The sequence below is a fragment of the Chiloscyllium plagiosum genome, chromosome 5 (genome assembly GCF_004010195.1).
Source record: "Chiloscyllium plagiosum isolate BGI_BamShark_2017 chromosome 5, ASM401019v2, whole genome shotgun sequence".
In the NCBI taxonomy this organism is placed as follows: Eukaryota; Metazoa; Chordata; class Chondrichthyes; order Orectolobiformes; family Hemiscylliidae; genus Chiloscyllium; species Chiloscyllium plagiosum.
The window spans coordinates 28,181,871-28,201,775 of NC_057714.1; the positions used below are offsets into that span (position 1 = coordinate 28,181,871).

At 38.1% G+C, this 19,905-nt stretch overlaps 1 protein-coding gene across 6 annotated transcripts in view; it reads left to right on the forward strand.

Annotated features, from left to right (window-relative positions):
• itgb8 (integrin, beta 8) overlaps positions 1 to 19,905 on the forward strand; it is a 102,979-nt gene that overhangs the window by 29,874 nt on the left and 53,200 nt on the right. For all 6 annotated transcript variants that reach the window (XM_043689790.1, XM_043689788.1, XM_043689791.1 and 3 more), the window contains exons 7-8: positions 10,138 to 10,233; positions 10,661 to 10,750. In XM_043689790.1, the coding sequence (XP_043545725.1) occupies positions 10,138 to 10,233; positions 10,661 to 10,750 (186 nt within the window). The remainder of the gene's footprint in view (positions 1 to 10,137; positions 10,234 to 10,660; positions 10,751 to 19,905) is intronic.

The window sequence follows — 19,905 nt, forward strand, 5'->3', positions numbered from 1 at the left end:
TATCAGCTGACCTCCATTCAATATATCATAGCTCAAATATGAATTCCAGAACATCTCTGCATGACTTTATTTGATATAGCACACAATTTTATTCAAAAAATGACATTGCAAAGATTTCAGTTTTTAATATGACAGAAAACTGCCAGTAATAGATCAGCCACCCGTCACACACACTATGACTTTCTTCCCAAAGGAAAAAATAGAGGGGTTCTACAACTAACAATAAATCTGCTACATCTAGATTCCCTTATGGCTTCAAAATTAAAACCCACTCCGTTACTTACTTGTTAGTCCTTATATGTTGGAATGAGAAGTAGAAATAATCTCAATCCTGGGTTAAACTCATGTTTTGATTGTTGTTAATTCCTATGACATCGATGGTCATGTAGCATATCGTGAAGCCTCTGTCCTTTATAGTGCATTGCTGGAAGCATGTAAAGTTTTCAAAATATTATCTTTGGTTTTCCTTCCTCTTCAGTAGTCATCTGTTCCTAACTTTCTGTGTATGATGTTGAAATGCGACTGACACTAATATTAGTCTGTATTTCCCTTTCTGAGGTAGCTGTTAGATTTACATTGCATATTGCCTATTCCAATACCAGCAGTATAGCAGTCAAACTTTATAAATACTACCTCTCATTAGAGTTTCTGCAACCCAATGATGAGGCCAATATTATAGGCTCCTCTGGCACAAATATCTATTCTATGTACCTGTTTGTGTCTGGAATTTCTATACTCCTGGTTTTGCTGCCAAAATGTAAAGGTAGGAATTGTGAGGTGGTTGAATAAGACAGGGGAGTCTCAGAAGCGAAGTAATGCACAATCTTATGTTTTCATTACCTGATCACTTAGCATAGAACGTGTTAGAATATAGATTATATACACACACACACACACACTACACACACACACACACACACACACACACACACACACTGGTTGAAGGCATCAAAGGATTGCAATGGACTGACTGAGCTCTGACCCCAATGGTGGAAACTGACAGAGAATTTAAATGGCTATGGCAAAATCTCTCGTCCTCCTAAAAATTCCAGCTGCTTACTTATAACTGTATCTTAATCTCAGTAATATGACCCTGTGCAGGAATCTCCAAACGCCTTTGTGATCATTATGGATCAAAGAACCAACTGGGAAGACAACAAGTATTCAGTACTAGTAATACATTGAAAAGGATCTTGAAATATTTGCAAACTTCAAAGAATTTTTCCAGATTAGAATGGTGCAGAAATTGGAAACCAGAATACGCAATTAAAAAAAATTGTTTCACTGTATTGACATCCATCAAATTAATGTACACTAGCAGCTATGCATGTCACAGTTTTAAAATACTAGTTAAGCTAGATTTTGGCAAAGAGGGTTTATTGCCCTTTAATAGGAAATCTCAAAGTGCTGTATCATACTAGCCAAGTTTACGAAGACAATAGCCACTTATTGAAATTGAAAATTAAGTTATTTTTAATGTGTTAATTTTAAAAGTATTGACTTTCAGTTTCTAAATTTTGTGTTTTTTTTTGTTATACACCAAAATTTGAATGTTTTCATTTTAATTCTGTTTGTGTTACTTAAGTAGTATTTGCCCCAACTACCTCCCACTGACCCCTTTCTCCCCCACCCCTCCACCAAACTTTGGAAGAGAAATAAAACCCAAACTCCAGATTGAATTTAACAAGAGAGACGCTTAAAAAGGCAAATAACTAGTCCAACATTTTAATAGTAGGGTGTTGTATCCAACCTGCATTCCAGTAACTGTTTCTCAGTAATACACTGACAAAACAAAAATGCCATGATTCACAGCTAATTAAGGGATGGTGGGTGCAGTAGTGCATTGTCACAATGACCAAAATAGATGGCCTGGCTGGTTCTATAACTCAATTTACAAGGCTATTCAAACAGTGATCAAGATAATATGTTACCACTATTTCGCAAAGGAAAATGCAGCCAATGTGGAGATCGCAAAGTGGCTGAAAAGTGGAAAAATAAATGCTTTTCAATAGAAATCTGACCAGCTTTTAGTTCCTTTTTTGTCACCCTCTTCCATTTACCATCCTGGGTAACTGGATTAAATTCTGCCCAAAAAATGTGTCATGGGAAATCATAGATAAAAACGTATCCTTTTACATTCAATTCTTCAGAGTTTCTCTCTCGGCATTATTCCTTGTCGGGGATATAGGTGAGGAGGCAACCCTTTGCTGAGTTGGAGTTGGTAAAACTACTGAGAGAATTTGTGCGAAGTGGAAATTCAAAATGATCAATTGTACAATGAGCAACGCAGAAAGATAATAATGTAGATTATAGTACATCCTCTGTATCCGTGAAACCACAAATCGCAAATTCACTCGTCCACACCAAAAAATAAGTAACAACAAAAATCCACATCCGTGTATCTGTGATATTTTAAAACTATTTTTAACAACCTTCGCACTTACGAATTTCATCATTTCCGGGGGTTATCAGGACTGGAACCCTCGCAGATAGGGAGGAATGACTGTACATTGTAATTAAGAATCCTGTAAGCATTGTTAAACAATTTTTACAGCTGGAAAAACAGCCTTCAGTGAACTTTGTCAGTTGCTGTTTTTCTTGGCTATTTTGTTGGGAGTGGCACAGTGACCCGTGACACTGAGTTGTATAGTTTGTACAGCAAGAATTGTAGCATGAAAAATGTGTTGCTGGAAAAGCGCAGCAGGTCAGGCAGCATTCAAGGAGTAGGAGAATCGACGTTTCGGGCATAAGCCCTTCTTCAGTCATTCCTGAAGAAGGGCTGATGCCCGAAACGTCGATTCTCCTGCTCCTTGGATGCTGCCTGACCTGCTGCGCTTTTCCAGCAACACATTTTTCAGCTCTGATCTCCAGCATCTGCAGTCCTCACTTTCTCCTACAAGAATTGTAGCATGTTTACTTAAATTCTTTAAAAATGGGGCATCAAACTACATTCTTTAAAAATTTTAAATGGTGTTCAATGGCATGCAAGAAAAATACCTTGCACCTAAAGGAAAGAGCAAACTCAATATTATCTCATTATTCATGCATGGAGTTCAATTAATGGAAAAGTTGAAAATTAGGAAAGAAGAATCCATTAAGTTTGTAGCTAGCAGAATACATGATAAGACACAATGCAATGAGATTAGAAGAGAAAAGAAACAACATTATGAATGTAAAGAGGAATATAAAATTAAATTATCAAGCAACAGTAAACAAGAGAAACATATTTTACAGGTACATCATTTAAACATAAAAGGCAATTCAGCAACTGCTAAGTCCTTTAACATACTGACAGGTTAATATCAAATTAATGACAGAGATGGCACCCAGGCTTTTGGTGTCTTTCTTTGGAGTTATACATCCAGAGAAGTGGAAGTCTTCGCCACTATCAGGATCTTCTGATTGATTTTGATACCTTGCTGCCATATTTGAAATCCAGCTGCACACCACTTCAGACAGCATACACCAGGAATGGCCCCTCACTCTGTGGTGCTCAAGCCTCAACAGAGCTTTAATAAGTTGAAAATGCATGGAGGTAAAGTAATTACTGCTCAATGGTGAGAGGCTGAAGCCGCCATTTCCTGCTTGAGAGGAAACTTATAAAAAATGTTGTCAAAAATCCGATGTTTTCATCGTCATTTGTATTTTCTGACCTTCCTGACAATTATACTATATTGGGTAGGAGAAAATGCCATGCATTATGTCAGACTTGACTGAATGGCAACAATCTTACCTTTTTAACTTGTATTCCAGTTGAGGACTTAGCATAAAATCAGGTTTGATAGTATATTCCAGTATGAAAGTGTTTGATGTTAATGGTACAGATTATCAAAAGAAATGCAGAACTATTGATCCATCTGTCCTTTTAGGTGAAAGTAGAAGATCCTATGGCTTTTGCTTTTAAATAACGCAGGGTATTTCTGCTTGTGTTCTCTTTGACATTTTATCTCTCATCCAACAGCAGATTATAAACCTGATTAACCTACAGTTCTTTGTGGGAGCTTTCAGTACAAAAAACGCCCATTACATTTCCCTAAATTACAACAGGAACTGTACTTCAAAAGTTCTTAATTGATTGTGAGACACTTTGAATGACATAAATTGTCCAGTTGTTGCTCACTTGAGAATTGATTAAAAGTTGCTGTGGAGAACAATCATATCAAAATATTTTGCTGAGAATTTGGTTGAGATATTAAACTCAGGAAGGATAGTAAAGGCTAAGTATGTGTTAATAGTCATGTAATTTTTTTTTAATTGATGGCATTGTACAATTATATATTCCAATGTTCTATAGTTGTCAAACCATCGGAGTTATTGTAACACTGAGAAACTATGTGCCTCTGAAGAACTACATGGTTTAATGAAATCAATGGTGGCCTTTGCAGTGAGGGAAGGGGAAATCCCTTCACAAGAAGACTGGTCACTGTAACTTTGCAATACTGAGAGTATTTCAACTTCTCTGTAAAACCTGTTGAATATGCTAAGTTCTTGCATATACTATATTAAGCTCTTTCTCGAAACAACAAACACAGTATAAGAGTACTGTAAAATGGACATGGAATCTAAGGCAGGAGAAATTATAATGGGCAGAAGGAAATGACATTAATGTTAACTAGATATTTTTAAGCAGCTTATTCCTGGTCCCATAGAGCATTCTCCCTACAGGACAGTGTTAGGGAGGCAGCTCATCATTGACAGAGGTTCTCTGTCCAGCATCGGGGAGCAGTCAATCCACCCAGTTTGTAACCCACCCTAATCCAGGACAAACCTGACAAATCTCTCGGTGGCAGCTAGCCTACAGGGCCCATGAGGCTCTATCCAACTGATCTAATGCCATGGGTATGAATTTGTTTTCCCTGATCCTGCCTTTCAGACACCTGGGGCAGCAGGGTGGTTCAGTGGTTAGCACTATTCCCTCACAGCGCCAAGGATCTGGGTCTGATTCCATCCATGGGTAACTGTCTGTGTGAAGTTAGCACATTCTTCCTGTGTCTGTGTAAGTTTCCTCCGGTGCCCTGGTTACCTTCCATAATCCAAAGATGTACAGGTTACATGGATTGGCCATGCTAAATTGTCCATTAGTGTCAAGGGATGTTTAGGTTAAGTGGATTAGCCATGGGAAATGCAAGGTTACAGGGAGAGGGTTGGGGAGTGGATCTAGCTGGGATGGTTTTTGGAGAGTCAGTGTGGACCAGATGGGCTGAATGGCCTACTTCCAAGATGTAGGAATTCAGTGATTCATGAGACCAGGAAGATTAGTTTAAAAGTATTGGGTTAACTTTGATATCATTTCCTTATGCTCATCGTAATTTCTCCTGTTTCAGATTCCATTTTCATTTTCCAGGATTCTTAAGTTATATTTGTTGTTTCAAGGAAGTAAATATAGTGTATGCAAATGTGTGGTTTATTGAGTAGTTTGTACATAGAAGTTGAAATGGTATTATCTAGACCCGAATATGCAAAGCACGATTATGACCCAGATATTGCAATTACCATCAGAACAGATTGACTGATGGTAATCCTTCTCATGATTGCCCACTTACCTGTCAGTGAATTTTCTAGCCACGATTTTGAGTCTGTCTGTCTAAAATGCATTCATTGGAGGAAATCACAGAGAAATGCAATCAAGCTGTTGTAGGCCAAAAGAAGTCCTTATTTTTTTCCAACATTTGCTGGTATTTTTCAGGAGTTTTGAGGTTCCACACTTTGACAGCAACTGAGGAAAGATACATCTACAAGGTGGTGAGGGGCTAGGATGGCAGGAGAACATAAAAGATGGCTTAGGTGGGCTCATTTGATGAGTGCTTAGAATAGGTTGGTGTGGACTGGGGGTGTATTGTGGTGAGTGTTAGCAGGTGCATGCCAGGTCTGGCATACTTGAAAACAAAGAGACCGCTGTCAAGTCCGGCAGTGTTGTGGGAGGAATGTAAGCTGGGGAGCTGTTCCTGCAGGACCAGTTGGATCTTGAGGATGGGGAAGTCAAGTCTGGTAGGTGGGGGAGGGGGAGGTGGTAGAAGTTGAGGCCAGGCAGTGTCAGGAGTCTGGGAATGATTTGGAGCTGTAGGTGGTGAGGATGCTCAATAGTAAATCAGGGGGTCTGTTTAATTGTTACCCAGAGGTTAGAGAAACTTTTATTTAGGGTCGTAAGTTGTACAGCATGGAAACACACTTTGGTCCAAGTCTCCCATGCTGACCACAATTCCTCAAACTTTTCCTGGGTAAGTGTTAGACTTTAGTGAGTTGGAACCTTCCAAAGTCTCAAAATTTAAGGGACTTCATCTGGAAGTTTCAATTCCGATGGAGTCTGTTGCTTGAAGGGATTCCACATGGTCCCAACAGTCTAAACTGTTTCAATGACTTCTAACTATTGTAATATTGTTTCCTTTTGATTATACAACTGTCTAGTGATAACATCTTCTTCACTAATCTCTCTCATATATATCAGCTGAATGTGCTTTTGACTTGAACTTCAGCATAGAATTAAATTGGCTATCTATAATGGCCTGTAGTATTTAGTCGTCTTTCCATTGACTATAACACCTCACTAACACAAGTATTTAGAATATATGACTTTGTAGAAAAATTTGACCATTATCTTTTCCATCCTTACTTAGCTAATTTCTTGCTGCAGTTATTCCAGGGGGCTTCTATGTTCTGTAAAGTCTTTGTTTTCAAAGGGACAATAATTATAAGTGAGAGTGGTGATTTAGCTGTGGGGATATCATGATTGAATCCAGTCCAAAGCTGAAACAACAGCTATCCAGCCCAAAATTGAGATTAGGAACTCTGGTTCCTCCCTTACCAAGGAATGTAGAGGTGAGTTGTAGTTCCTGTCACTACATTGGTAGCTTTGTAGGCATCGAGGATCAAATCTTCCTCGCTATTGTGGCTCAATAATTATTGGTAACCTCGGCAGAACGATTGAGTTTCAAATGTTTCTCAGCTTTAAATTATTATTGGGATTAGTCAACACTTGTTTGCAAAAATAATAACCCAGAACTGAATAAAACCAAGATGACGGTACAAAAAAACATTTTAAAGGTTTTTATGCCACTATGGTCTGTTTTTTAATCTCTAAGGTATAGCAATGATGCTTCCTGTCATGGACACGGTGACTACCTTACATTTGGAATATAGTTACAATTCCAAGCATCTCGCTGTGTGATGTATGAACCAGGGTGTAACAATAAGATCCCTTTGTGATCAGAAGTGAATATTGTCTTTTAAAAGCAATGTCACGTCAATATCTTAACAGCTGATCTTACGTTTTGTCTTCCAATGTTATGATTAATTTCTGAAATGTTCCCACCGGTTAAATAAATCATTATTGGTAATTCCATCCTCCTTGTAACGGTACATCTTTCTTTTTCACCTTTCTTTTGTTCTAAACTTTCACTGATAAGATTTGATTTACTGTTGGGAAAAAAAATCTAATTTTTCTTGCTGGTTTAGCTGCCATACGTAATATTATCAGTCAGACCTTTACTTCTTATTTCTTGCTTCTTTCATTCCTTTCACTTGTGGGTTTTTTAAAAATCTTCTCTTTTAAATTTTCTCTGTTTTGGCTTTTGAAATAGGGCTTAAGGGAAAGTAAGTTGACAATTGTAAAAGAGAAATAAAACAATAGACACAAAAATAAATTGCAGTGCAGATTGTAGAACCTTAATCTTGTAAATACACAAGACCCCACAACCAGTCAAATAATCTGTAACGTTAGAGGCTGCAGTTCTTGGCTATAGACCAGAAAGGAAGGCTTCACAAATTGGACTCAAACATATAAAGTTGCAAGTTAATTTACTTAAACAACACCTGGCAATGATTTGCTCTTGAGCACATGTAATAATCATTGAAGTCAAATTTCTAGATTGTGCAACAATTTAGTACTTTTATATTCTCTCAAACTGAATTAACTCATGTTTGTTTTATAGTTTTACACACTTTTATGTGAGTTTATATCAATCAACAATTTCCAAGCTCTCTCAACCTCCATTATCCTTAGATTGTCTATCTGATGTTCTTCGTCCTAGAGCTTAACAACCGCTAGTGTTTGCGGTTTAATGGGTCATAGTGTTATGACTATGTTGGGATAGCTGAGCTTCTAAATGTTTTATGAGTTGTGAAAAAGTATAGAAATAAATGTAATCAATTTTGGTTCATTTGACTGGACCACGTGTGGTGTCTTTGTTAGATTGCTACCAAGGAAGTTCACAGATTTTAAAGTTATGGGTTTAATGCAACATAAATTTCTTCCTTAAAAGACAGATGATTGAGTTAATAATGAATCTATCTGTTTCCTTCTGACATTAAATTTTGCAAAAGATATTCCTTATACCACCACCAAATCAAATATTATTACTGCTTCGGACATGCTCATAAAGATTGATTTGTTAATTAGATAACTTGTGAGGCAATGAATACAAGTTAGGAATTCTGGAACCTTTGCTATCATGTTCTTTGAAATTATTTAATGAAAAAGTACAGGGAATGATTTCAACCACTGAGTTGGTGAGCATTTATAAACAGAATGAATTTCTTTTCTTTATATTTTGACCTTTCATGGGCTATTCAGGGCAAGGAACTTGCAGACTGTGAAACTCAATGACCTATTACATCAAAAGGACTTTGCATTTGACTATTGCCTGAGTAGTAGAATCCCTTTAGCGTGGAAATAGACACTTCAGCCCAACAAGTCCACACTGACCCTCCAAAGAGTAACCCATTCCACTACCTAATGCACCTAACCTACACTATGGGCAGTTTAGCTTGGCCAATTCACGTAACCTGCACATCTTTGGATTGTGGGAGGAAACCCACACAGACACAGGGAGAATGTGGAAAACTCCACAGATAGTCACCCGATGCTGGAATCAAACCAGGTCCCTGGTGCTGTGAAGTAGTAGTGCTAACCACTGAGCCACTGTGCCAGACAATCAGGTTTCCTACAGGCTGAAGCAGTTCTAGAGCTGGGCTGCGAGCAGAAAAGGTAACTTGTACTAAGTATAGCACTTTCCTTGATGGCACCAGGAGAAGCAGCAATGTTCCTCTGGCTGCTACAATGAAAGTCACAACCTCTCATGCCATAGTCTCACTCACGAGATCTCTACCCCATTTCCTTGCCACGAGAACTTTTAAAATTTCTGTCCTTATCAATTACTAACCGCCTTAAGGCTAAATTAAATTCTAAAATAGCTTCATACAGATCCTAATTGTTAGCTGCCAAAGATAACGTTAACATACCAGAACTCCTATCAAACTTGGAAACTTGCTGCATGGATCTGGCTTTAACATTGTGCCAAAGGCTTTGTGCTGTTGTTGACATTCTTTGATGAGTAATATGTTTTTGTTTCCTTTTGCCAGACTTTGTATCTCTTCTGTCTGAACATCCTGCTGTTTTCTTCCTGTGGGTTGGCAACATTTATTTGAAAAATGGTAACTGATTCAGGGCCTCAAACCTCAGAACTTACCTGGCCAAAGTATACTTGAGGTTAAAATGAACTGTGGAGATGCAATTTCTTAACTTTGTTAAGATTGCTGTTTCCTGGATGTGTCCAGTCAGGGAATCAGCCTTACAGTACTTATTATAGTAATAGTTTATCATACCATGTCAGTATTACGACAGCAGGACTAACATACATGTGTGCATTTATCTGTTTCAAGATGTTGGCTGGAATAATGCAGTTTCTTTTTTTTTTTTGTCAGCCTTTTTTCTGCAGCAGCTTGTTGGGGGCACTTACCCAGCTGGCAGTAGGTCCCTGTATTTTACTCATCCTTAGATTTCAGTGATGTAGGTCTGAGTTTCAGCAGCTCAAAAATAAGATCACACACAGTTGTGTTCAATCTTCCCAGAATCATATCAATTAAATAATGTCTATTTGTGAAATGGAACAGATAGGAAATAGGAGCAGGAGTTTGTTGTTCAGCCCTTTGAGCATGTCCTGCTATTCAGTGTGACCATCACTGGTCATCCATATCAGAACCCTCTTCCTCCTTTATTCCCCTACCCCTTGAGCCCAATGTTATTGTTCACTGAGTTTTCCAAGACTTTGTTGTTCTTATATATATACACACTATAGTTCTGAATGACATCCACTACTTTGCCATGTAACATATGTATCCTTGTGTCCTGGCTTGTAACAGGAGCATCCATCTGTGGGTTTGCTGGTGGATAAGCTGCTGGAAAACAGCATCCATGTCATTTTTGCAGTTCAGGGATCATGCATCAGCTGGTACAAGGTAAGACCTATGTTGTTCCAATCAAATTGAGTCAGTACAGTGTTGGGTTTCCAAGGAGAAGTGAATTTGGGTCCACATGATAAAATTATATTTAATCACTTCTGTGAAATGTTGTTTAAAATCGAATTAGATTAGAGCTTTCCACTAACATTAATTGGAAATAATTTCCACCACTTGACAAAATTATTGTCAGAGCTTCACTGTCAATCAGATAATTTGTGACTATAATTGCTTTTGAGGTATCTGTGGTGGTTTACACAGGCTTAAACAAACACTTATATTGATTGAATGTAAGGCATAGCAAAAAAAATGTTGGTGCTTCGAAGCTTTGTAGTTTGTAAAGCTTTTGCAAGATCGTTATTTATTTTCATCATAATTGTCTTTCTAAGAAGCCTTTTTGTAAAAAATGTTTTTCTTTATTTAACAGGATCTTCTTCCATTGATGCCAGGTGCAGTTGCAAGGCAGCTAAATGCCGAATTATCTAATCTCTCTGAACTAGTGGAAAGTGCCTACCGGGTATAGTGCAACCTTTGCTATCCTTTTATTGCATTTCTGTGTTAATAGTGGAGTATTTCAATCAATGATAAAATGCTTCATGTATCACATCCGGAGACGGAAGTTAGGGTAGCTGAAGAAACATCTGTGATTTACTGTTTTCTGATTCATACATAAAAATCATTTTATGTAATGGTCGCTGTAACTTCTTCCAGGAAAAAAAACTTTTAATCTGTGAAGGTAACACTTCCAGCAAATTACTTGTTTTCTTTTTAATTGGCTACTTGTTTGTATTATTTCTTAAACTTCCATTTTTGATATAAAAATCAAACATTAGTATCTCTAAACAATTCCAAATATCCTGATTAGTTTAGCCTCTACAACTATGCTATTTTGCAATGTTGATACTCTCACAGTGACAAATAACCTGAATGGAAAAGAACATTGGTAATGTTTTCATGTATCTAAGTTCAGGTGTACCTGGTGTTGGCTAACTTCAAGCAGATGAAAATAAACATTGTATCAAAATTAAGAATTATTACTATGCTGATATCAAACATTTGAGTGCATTGATTTCTCATTAGTTGAAGAATAATAGAATTCTCAATAAATAGACACAGATTATAATTTAAAATTGCATTGAGAATTAACAGCATTTGTTGCTGCTTTTTCTTTGCACCATCTAAATTAATTTTATACTATCACTGAACATATAAGATATCTACTTGCCCTTTTTGAAGTATGTCCTCAAGTTGGCCAAACTGGTTATTGTACAAAGGAGTCGACCTTTTTCTGTTGCATTATTAACTCATTGACTTTTATGACTATCTGATACAACTTTCAGGACAGTGTGTTGTAGGATAAGCAAATATATTTTACTTGTCTGGGTACATTTCCTAAAGTATGTTGCCATTGGCTGAATAAACTTATAAGGTATTTTGATTCATAATCTGAATTGTTGGACCTGAGAAAATTGCTGAATTGTGCTTGGCAGACATGTTTCGAGAGAACTGGAAACATTGTAGCTCATTAGTATCCATTTCTTAGATCCAATGACTGGCCAGATTGACTGGCTATGTAGTCAGGGATCCTTAGAAGTTGGAAGCATTATGGTTGATTGGGAAGGTGGAAATTGGAAATTGAAATGGGGATCAGTGGAAAGTGCAAAAAGATAGCAGGTGTACAGTCATAGAGTTACAGAGAGCTGCAGCATAGAAAAAGGGCCCTTCTGTCCATTGAGTGCACTGGTCAAAAACAACCACCTAACTACTCTAAACACATTTTCCAGCACTTGACCCATAGTCTTGCATTGCCTTGGCATTGTCAGTATATATCTAAATGCTTCTTCAATGTTATGAGGGTTTCTGCCTCAAACATACTTCTGGATGGTGAATTCCAGATTCCCATCAGCCTCTGGGTGAAAACCGTTTTCCTCACATCTCCTATTAATCTTCTATTCCTTACCTCAAATCTGTCACCCCAGTCATTGATCCCTCCATCAAGGGAAACGTTTCTTCCTGTCCACCCTATCTATGTCCTTAATAATTTTATACATCTCAGTTTTGATATCTCCAAATCTCCTCTGCCCTGAGGAAAACAACCCCAGTTTGTCCAATCTCTCTTCCTAACTGAAAACCTCCAGCACAGGCAACATTCTGGTAACTCTCTCACCACCCTCTCCACTGCTCTCAATCTCTCCTATAATGTGGATTCCAGAGCTGCACACAATACTCGATCTGTGGCCTAACCAGTGTTTTGCACAGTTCTAGCATAGTCTCACTGCTCTTAAACTCCATGCTTCAGCTAATAAAGGCAAAGGTGATCGTTGATAGATTTGGAATCATGGTGAGGCACTCCTGCTCTTCTTGGTCACCAAACTGTGCTTAAAATAGCTCTTAACTGCTGTGTCCAGTTTTCTGAAACTTGTGAGATCCGGCTGGCCAATGGTAAATTCACATCATCGCTCAAATCGGAGAAATGGAGTCCCACTAACATATAATAATGGCAGACCTACCTCTTTCGAGGAGCTCACTCGGATGCCACAAACATGGATGGATTTAAACCAGATACATAACGCGTTTGCAACAGGTTAGGGTCAAGCTTCAAATATTTACCAAATTAACAAGCAGCTCATTGGTGAGGATAGAGGAAACGAAGGGAGTGTTGTTTACATTTCAGCCAATAACGTTTCTCTTGTAAGCCGTATTTATTTCTGGATTTCTATTTAGTGAGAAGTTGGTCTGTCCAGCTAGCATGGAATTGGGTGATATTTAACTCACAGCCCCATTTTCCATTCTCACAAATGAAAATAAAATCCGGCACAACCCAACTTGGGCTGCTGGTTTACTGTTGCTGATTTCTGTACTCCACTGGCACAGACTGATTGATTGATTTATTTCCCTTTATCACCTAAAGACACTGACTGTTATTAGGGTACAGCAGATCCACAGGCTCTAGTTCTCTTTGCTTCTTCTGTAAATGGGCATTTTTGATTTTAGAGTTAAACTTGCCCTGAATTTGATTACTTTATACTTGGAGTTCTTGTCATAATTATGTTGCTGTAATTATGACCAGGCAGAATTTCTGACCAGTAATAAATTCTGGTGTATAGTCAGGTCATGGTGGCTAGAAACATTGGCCGCTGAATAGCCATCCTTTTATTGTGAAGGAGAAGAGGAGTAAACCACTGGACTATAACAAAATCTGAGACCAGTTCCCTGATCACGAGAAGAATTTTGCTTGCAGTTTTTTGCTAGTGAGTGCAATCCCAAACTCTCTGGATTTCACGGGGGTGGGTCATTTACATATTCAACATATGCTGACTGCATTTTTTCCACAAGCACAAGGACCTCCTAGCTAGCTGTTTGGCAGGGGCAGTCAGTGTGCAGCATTCTTAAAAGCTTGTTACATTTATAGGAAGGAAGAGTGTGTTTTTGAGGGTTGTGCTGTTGTGCCTCTCTAATGCCATATGTTACAACTTTACCAACTCACTTATAGCTCATGTAAATTCCTAGTTCCTCCCACACATCTTGTTATGCCTCATAATGTTATCTGCAAACTTAGCTACAATACACTCAACTCCTTCATCCAAGTCAATGTATATGGTAAAATTCCCAGAGAATGTTAATGGTCACATCTCATCAGAGTTACTGTTATCCCTACCTACTGTCTCTGCTGTGTACTTTGAAGTTATCAACAAAGTTACATACAGTTCTACACACGCTCATATTTTGGTAATACATATAAATAAATTAGGGAAAAAAATTACGCTGTGATGAAGAGCACCCGTCTAAGTGTGACCAATTAGTAGGAACTGATCCCAAATTACATTCAGGACATAATAGTATTATTTTTGTGTGTTCTTTGGTGTATTCCTACTTAACCAAGACCAGCAAGGAATCTCTGGATTCCTGTTAGGCTCCATGCTGCCTGTCGAATTGGATTCTACCCATGTCTGAAATGTTCAAATGTTCATTCAGATAGGTGGATGCCTGCCCTACAGATCTGCCCGGGAGTTGTATTTGATATGCTTTAGGTTATCAGTGGGATTTTGTGTTATTCTCCTGATTGCCAAGTGCCCATTTTGATGTCAGAAACAAATATCCAGACATTTATAATTTTCCCCTATTTCTATAGTGTTGCTTTTGCTCATCTGCATTCATTCCTCAACTCTCATTAAATCCCAATACTTAGTTGTCTGTATCTTGTTCTGCACAAAATCCTGAGGAACAATTATACCCATCTTTGCTGATCTACATTGGTTCACCCTTCCCAACTTGTGCATAAATATCCTTGGCCTTCCTCTGCAGCTTTATTTTCAATCCTGTACATTTCATTAGACCATTTCTGAACTTTATCTGTACTGGAACAGCCTCTAGTTTCCTTTCCTTGACTCTGTAGAATTTTGTTTGCATTGATGTTTCTATCTCTCCATTTCACTCTTCATCTTTGAAAACTCTCTTTTAATATATCCCACCCAGCCCGCCCCTTTTATTAAAGTGCTTCAGCCTAGTCTTCCAGACCATAAGGTTCAGTATTTTTCAGCCCTCTGCAATGGACTTTGGGATGTTACAGAAATGTGAAATTTTGATGCTGTTTGTTTCAAAGATGTTGAATGATGCACATATTATTGAGATTAGTAAGTGTCTTGCACTCAAAGTTGGTGCCAAGTGCACTCTGAGAAAGGAATGATTTATTTAATGTCCTGGGAAATCAAATGCCAAGGTAGACATGGCAAAGTAGGCAATGATTAAAACTAAACGAAGCTACGGATCTATCCAGGAGATATCCAGTCTGGGATAGCATCAGATTAGCAGATTGGCAAGAGTGTAAGAATGTGGGTTCAGAGTCTTGTTGGAAGACCAACTGGTTTTCATTCCAGTTGTTTGAAGATGCAGTTATGCTGTCTCGCCCTCATCATGTGCTCACTCTCGAATTCCTATGCCTCATGACCCCTTTATATCTCCATCCTGTGAACGTGACAACTCATTCCTCTAACCAAACCCTGTCAACTGAAACAAAAGACAACGTAAAGATCGTTAATGCCAGAAGGGAGTGTGACAGAGTGAGATTGACAGATTGGTGATTTTAAAAAGAAAATGGATAAAGCTTGGGTGGGTTTGTAGCAACAACCAAAATCTAAATGTAATTCACTCATTGAGTAGTGGTCCTGAATTTTGTGGACAAACTCTAACTTGACCAAATCATTGATAAACGCTGGGGGAAAGCATTCACAGTTGGTTGATCAGAGTAAGGGTGCCTGAGCAGCAGAATAAAGTGCTGTTTGTTGAGAGTTTCTCGAGAGCTTCTCTCAATTCTTTTCCTCCCTTACCTTTTGTTGCCTTGGTACCCTTTTCTGTTGACATTTCTCTAATGCTGACTAATTCCGACATTGTATGCTTACTAATCCTCAACTTCTGTTTGGGGCCTTTGTAACAACTTGATTATGTTTAGTAACTTTAAGTACAGCTGAAAAACTGGGCTGATTTGAACAGATGCAGCAAAATGGGCTCAAGTCTGAGTTGCATGCTGAAGCTGGACTGGCCAGAGGCCAATATTAATTGGGACTAGACTCAGGTATGTACAGGAGACTGTTGATTTTTAACTGGGCAGTGCAGAGCATTGGGCTATTGATGTTTAGGTGAATTCTATTTGGCTACAACAAATGCCTTCACTAAAATCATTAATCTATCCAGCCCTAGCCTTAGAAGAGAATCAGTGCAACATTTCCAACTTTCTACATCAGGAATCACAAATTCATCAGTATGTCCACAGGAAGAAGACTATTTGTCTAAACATGGTTTATTTAGCCAGAATCGACCTGCAATAACCTCATCATTGCAGCCATCAGTGACTTAAAGCCTGTTGCATAAAGAAGAATTTCTGGGCATTAGCTTTGAGTTATTTGTTCTCTGACCTACTGTCTTATGTTAGTTGTATTTTATACCCTAAAATGTGATCAAATTACTCTAATTACATTTCAGTTATTACATCAAAAAGTTCAGTTTTGCAGAATTGTATTTCTGGTGGTAAACCTTATTAGGAATGCTGATAATCAGTTCATGGTGGAACGTGCATTCATTAGGTCCTGTATTAAAATTGTGGTTGTATTCATGAAAATTGTAAGTTTAATTCAAGCAACTTTGACGCATTGTTTCTTATACTTTGATTTGATTCTGTACTGTCTTCCTTTTAAAAAAAATCAAAATATTGTACCCTGTAAATTGAGGTACTCATTACATTATTAAATCCCTACATTTGTAAATGAAATACCATTTCAATTTTGTTAAATATTAAAGAAAAATGTAATTTTTTTACTTGAAGTACTGTACCTCTTGCTTGCTGCTGATCCTCCTTTCTGACCTTCCTGGGGATCATAGTTTAAAAATAAGGGGTTGCCCATTTGAGGTGGAGATGAGGAATTATTTTATGCTGCATGTTATAAATCTTTGCAATTCCTTCCTCAAGAGGCCATGGATGCAGAATCTTCATATTTTGTAAGTCAGAGGTAGATTTTTGATGACCAGAAGAATAAAAGATTTATGCAGGAATAGAGAGTTGAGGTTAAAATTAGATCAGCTGTGATCTTATTGAATGGTGGAGCAGGTTCGAAGGACAGAGTTGCATATTCCTCTACCTTGATTGTATGTCCTGCATGCTGATTACTGCAAATCCTTCCACTCCTGACACCCCTAATGTGGCTTGCACAGAGAAGAAGGCAGAGACCGGGACAGATGCCTGATTTAGTCAGGGTCACCAACTTATTGGCCAACTGGAAAAGGGGGAAGGCCAAGGCCCAGCAGTCAATCAAGAGGAGCAGCTCCATCATGTTCATGACCAGATCCTGGAAATGGTGGTGTTCAAAGTTTGTGAGGTGGTGGTGACCGACAAGAAGGGACATGTGGCCTCTTGCTAGTGGCTGCCTCAAGGCTGCTGTCAGGCAATAGCTATGTCATGGTCCAGAACATGTGGTCTGTGGTCAAGCAAGCACTCTGGATCCTGATGAAATAAGTCTCCATGGTGTATGCCCTGGACAGCAATGCCTCAGGCTCCAATCTCAAGCTGCAAGTCAGAGGGTTGGGCATGAGGAAAGGACAGTGTCAGAAGGCTAGCCACTGAGAACAGCCTTAATTTAGTGAGTTGGAGAACAGGAGAGATCATTCAATAGTGATGAAAAAAATGTGGAAAGCAATATTAAAATGAATTTTCCAAATAAAGATAACAGGCCCCATTAACTTACAAACATTAAAGTGCAACAGTATTAAATGGGGAAATTTTAAACAAGGACTTACCGTACTCAATTACTTAATGAGTGTTTCCTGTAGCTGAGGCTCCATGCCAGAATTGCAAATTCATACAATTGGCTTCACAATGTCCAAAATTTCTCTGTAGTCATGAACCACATGTGTTAGTTAATAGGTGGAATGTTTGCACATCATAATAGATTATTCTGCACATTTCTGGTACAGTTAGGATAATGATTTTGAAATTTTGTTTTTTTTTTAGCACTCTGGTTTCTTGTGTATTCTTTTAATAATGTTGCTGAATTACTTAACAATAGTAATTTGCAGCATATGTGTACAATAGTGTTTAGAGGTGTTTTAGAAACACGGAAAAAATAGATGGTAAGTCAGAGAGGAAAATTAGTTAAATAGCAGCCAAACCCTGGCCGATGAGTAAAGGAAAGTGAAAATACAAGCGGGCTTAGAACAATAATTCTAGTACATGAGGCCCAGTCATTGGTGGGATAAAGGTGATCTGATGCACAAGAGGCTGGAATCACTAGTAAGAGGTGGGAGTTTTCTGTAAATTGGAAAGTCTTGAGGTTTTGGTTGAGCTTTAATCTGATTAAAGCCAGCAAACAGCACACTGCTGGTGAAGAAGCTTATGAATTCCTTGTGCTTGTTGATGGTGAAAAGGAGATTTAGGAAATAATTGATAATGCAGAACAATATTGTGAATTATCTTTGCTATTCAGTGCGATGAGTAGTTTTGGCAAGGGATAGTAAGACCTAATAAAATTTGACATGGTGCTGGCAGAACTTGCAATGGATAACTAAGCATGAATTGCTGAACAGAAAATAAGCCGGAAATCCAGAATCTTGAAAATATTTTGGGTTTTCTGTAGCACTTTATTTTGTAATAAGAACTTTTATTTCAAGAATTGCAAATTAAGCATCTGGTTAGTATCAGAAATGAAAGTATGGATAAAATTGTTTGTACTGTTAGTTTTTTTTATTTCCTTTTTTAACCCAGTACAGGCACCAATACTTGGGAATATCTGCACTGATAGGAAGAGATAGCATAAATTTAAAAGTAAACCAACAGCTTGGACAAGAATTTATGAAAAGAATATAACTAAAGCTTCTGTATCTGAATGCATATAGCATTCAATGTGAAACAGATGATCCAAAAATGTGAATACAAATGAATAAAAATGGTCTAGTCACTATTCCAGTCATGTGGCTGCAAGATAACATAAATTGGGACCTAAATCTTGAATTATACAAGGATTTTAGGAAGGTACAAAAATATGTGGGGTGACTGTGCTAGTTAATGATATATATGAGCATAATAAAGAGGGATTACCATAAATCCAGGAAATCAGGATGTTGAATGGTTTGGGTGGAGATGAGAAATGTTAAAGGAACAAAATGAGTGATTGGAGTGGTGTCCAGTTCTCCCCAACTAACCATACAAAGAATGAACAATGGGAGCTTGTCAGAAAGGTACAACAATAACTATAGGAGATTTTAATTCATACATTGACTGGAAAATGCAGATGGACAAAGGTGATGAGGAGCTCATAGAATACTTTGGGATAGCTTCTTAGAATATCTGGAGCTGACGAGAGAGCTGGCTACACTGAACCCAATACTATTCTCCAAGATAAAATTAGTTAACGATCTCATAATGAAGCCCCCTACATAGCAGTGATCACTTTATGATTGAGTTTTGCATTCATTTTGAGGGAAATAGAAGTAGTTATGATGCTTTTTTTTTTAAGAGAATGGCAGTTATCAGGGAGTGAAAGCACACTAATCTAAGGTCAATTGGTAAGTTAGTTAAAAGGTGGGTCAATAGAGGTGCACTGGCAGACATTTAAGGGATATTTCACTATACACAAAATTGTTACATATGAAAGAATAAGAAAAATTCCAAGCGATTGACCACCATCCATGGGGAGCTAGAAAGGTTAAAGATATCAAATTAAAGAAGAAAACTATAATTGCGGAGACCGGTAGATCAGAAGATTAAGCAGAATATGAAAAAAAACACACAGAATGACCACTAAACAAAAACGGAAAAATGACCTCCGTGGTGGGAAAGTTGTTGGAGGGAATCCTGAGGGACAGGATGTACGTGTATTTGGAAAGGCAAGGACTGATTAGGGATAGTCAACATAGCTTTGTGCGTGGGAAATCATGTCTTACAAACTTGATTGAGTTTTTTGAAGAAATAACAAAGCGGATTGATGAGGGCAGAGCGGTAGATGTGATCTATATGGACTTCAGTAAGGCGTTCGACAAGGTTCCCCATGGGAGACTGATTAGCAAGGTTAGATCTCATGGAATACAGGGAGAACTAGCCATTTGGAAACAGAACTGGCTCAAAGGTAGAAGACAGAGGATGGTGGTGGAGGGGTGTTTTTCAAACTGGAGGCCTGTGACCAGTGG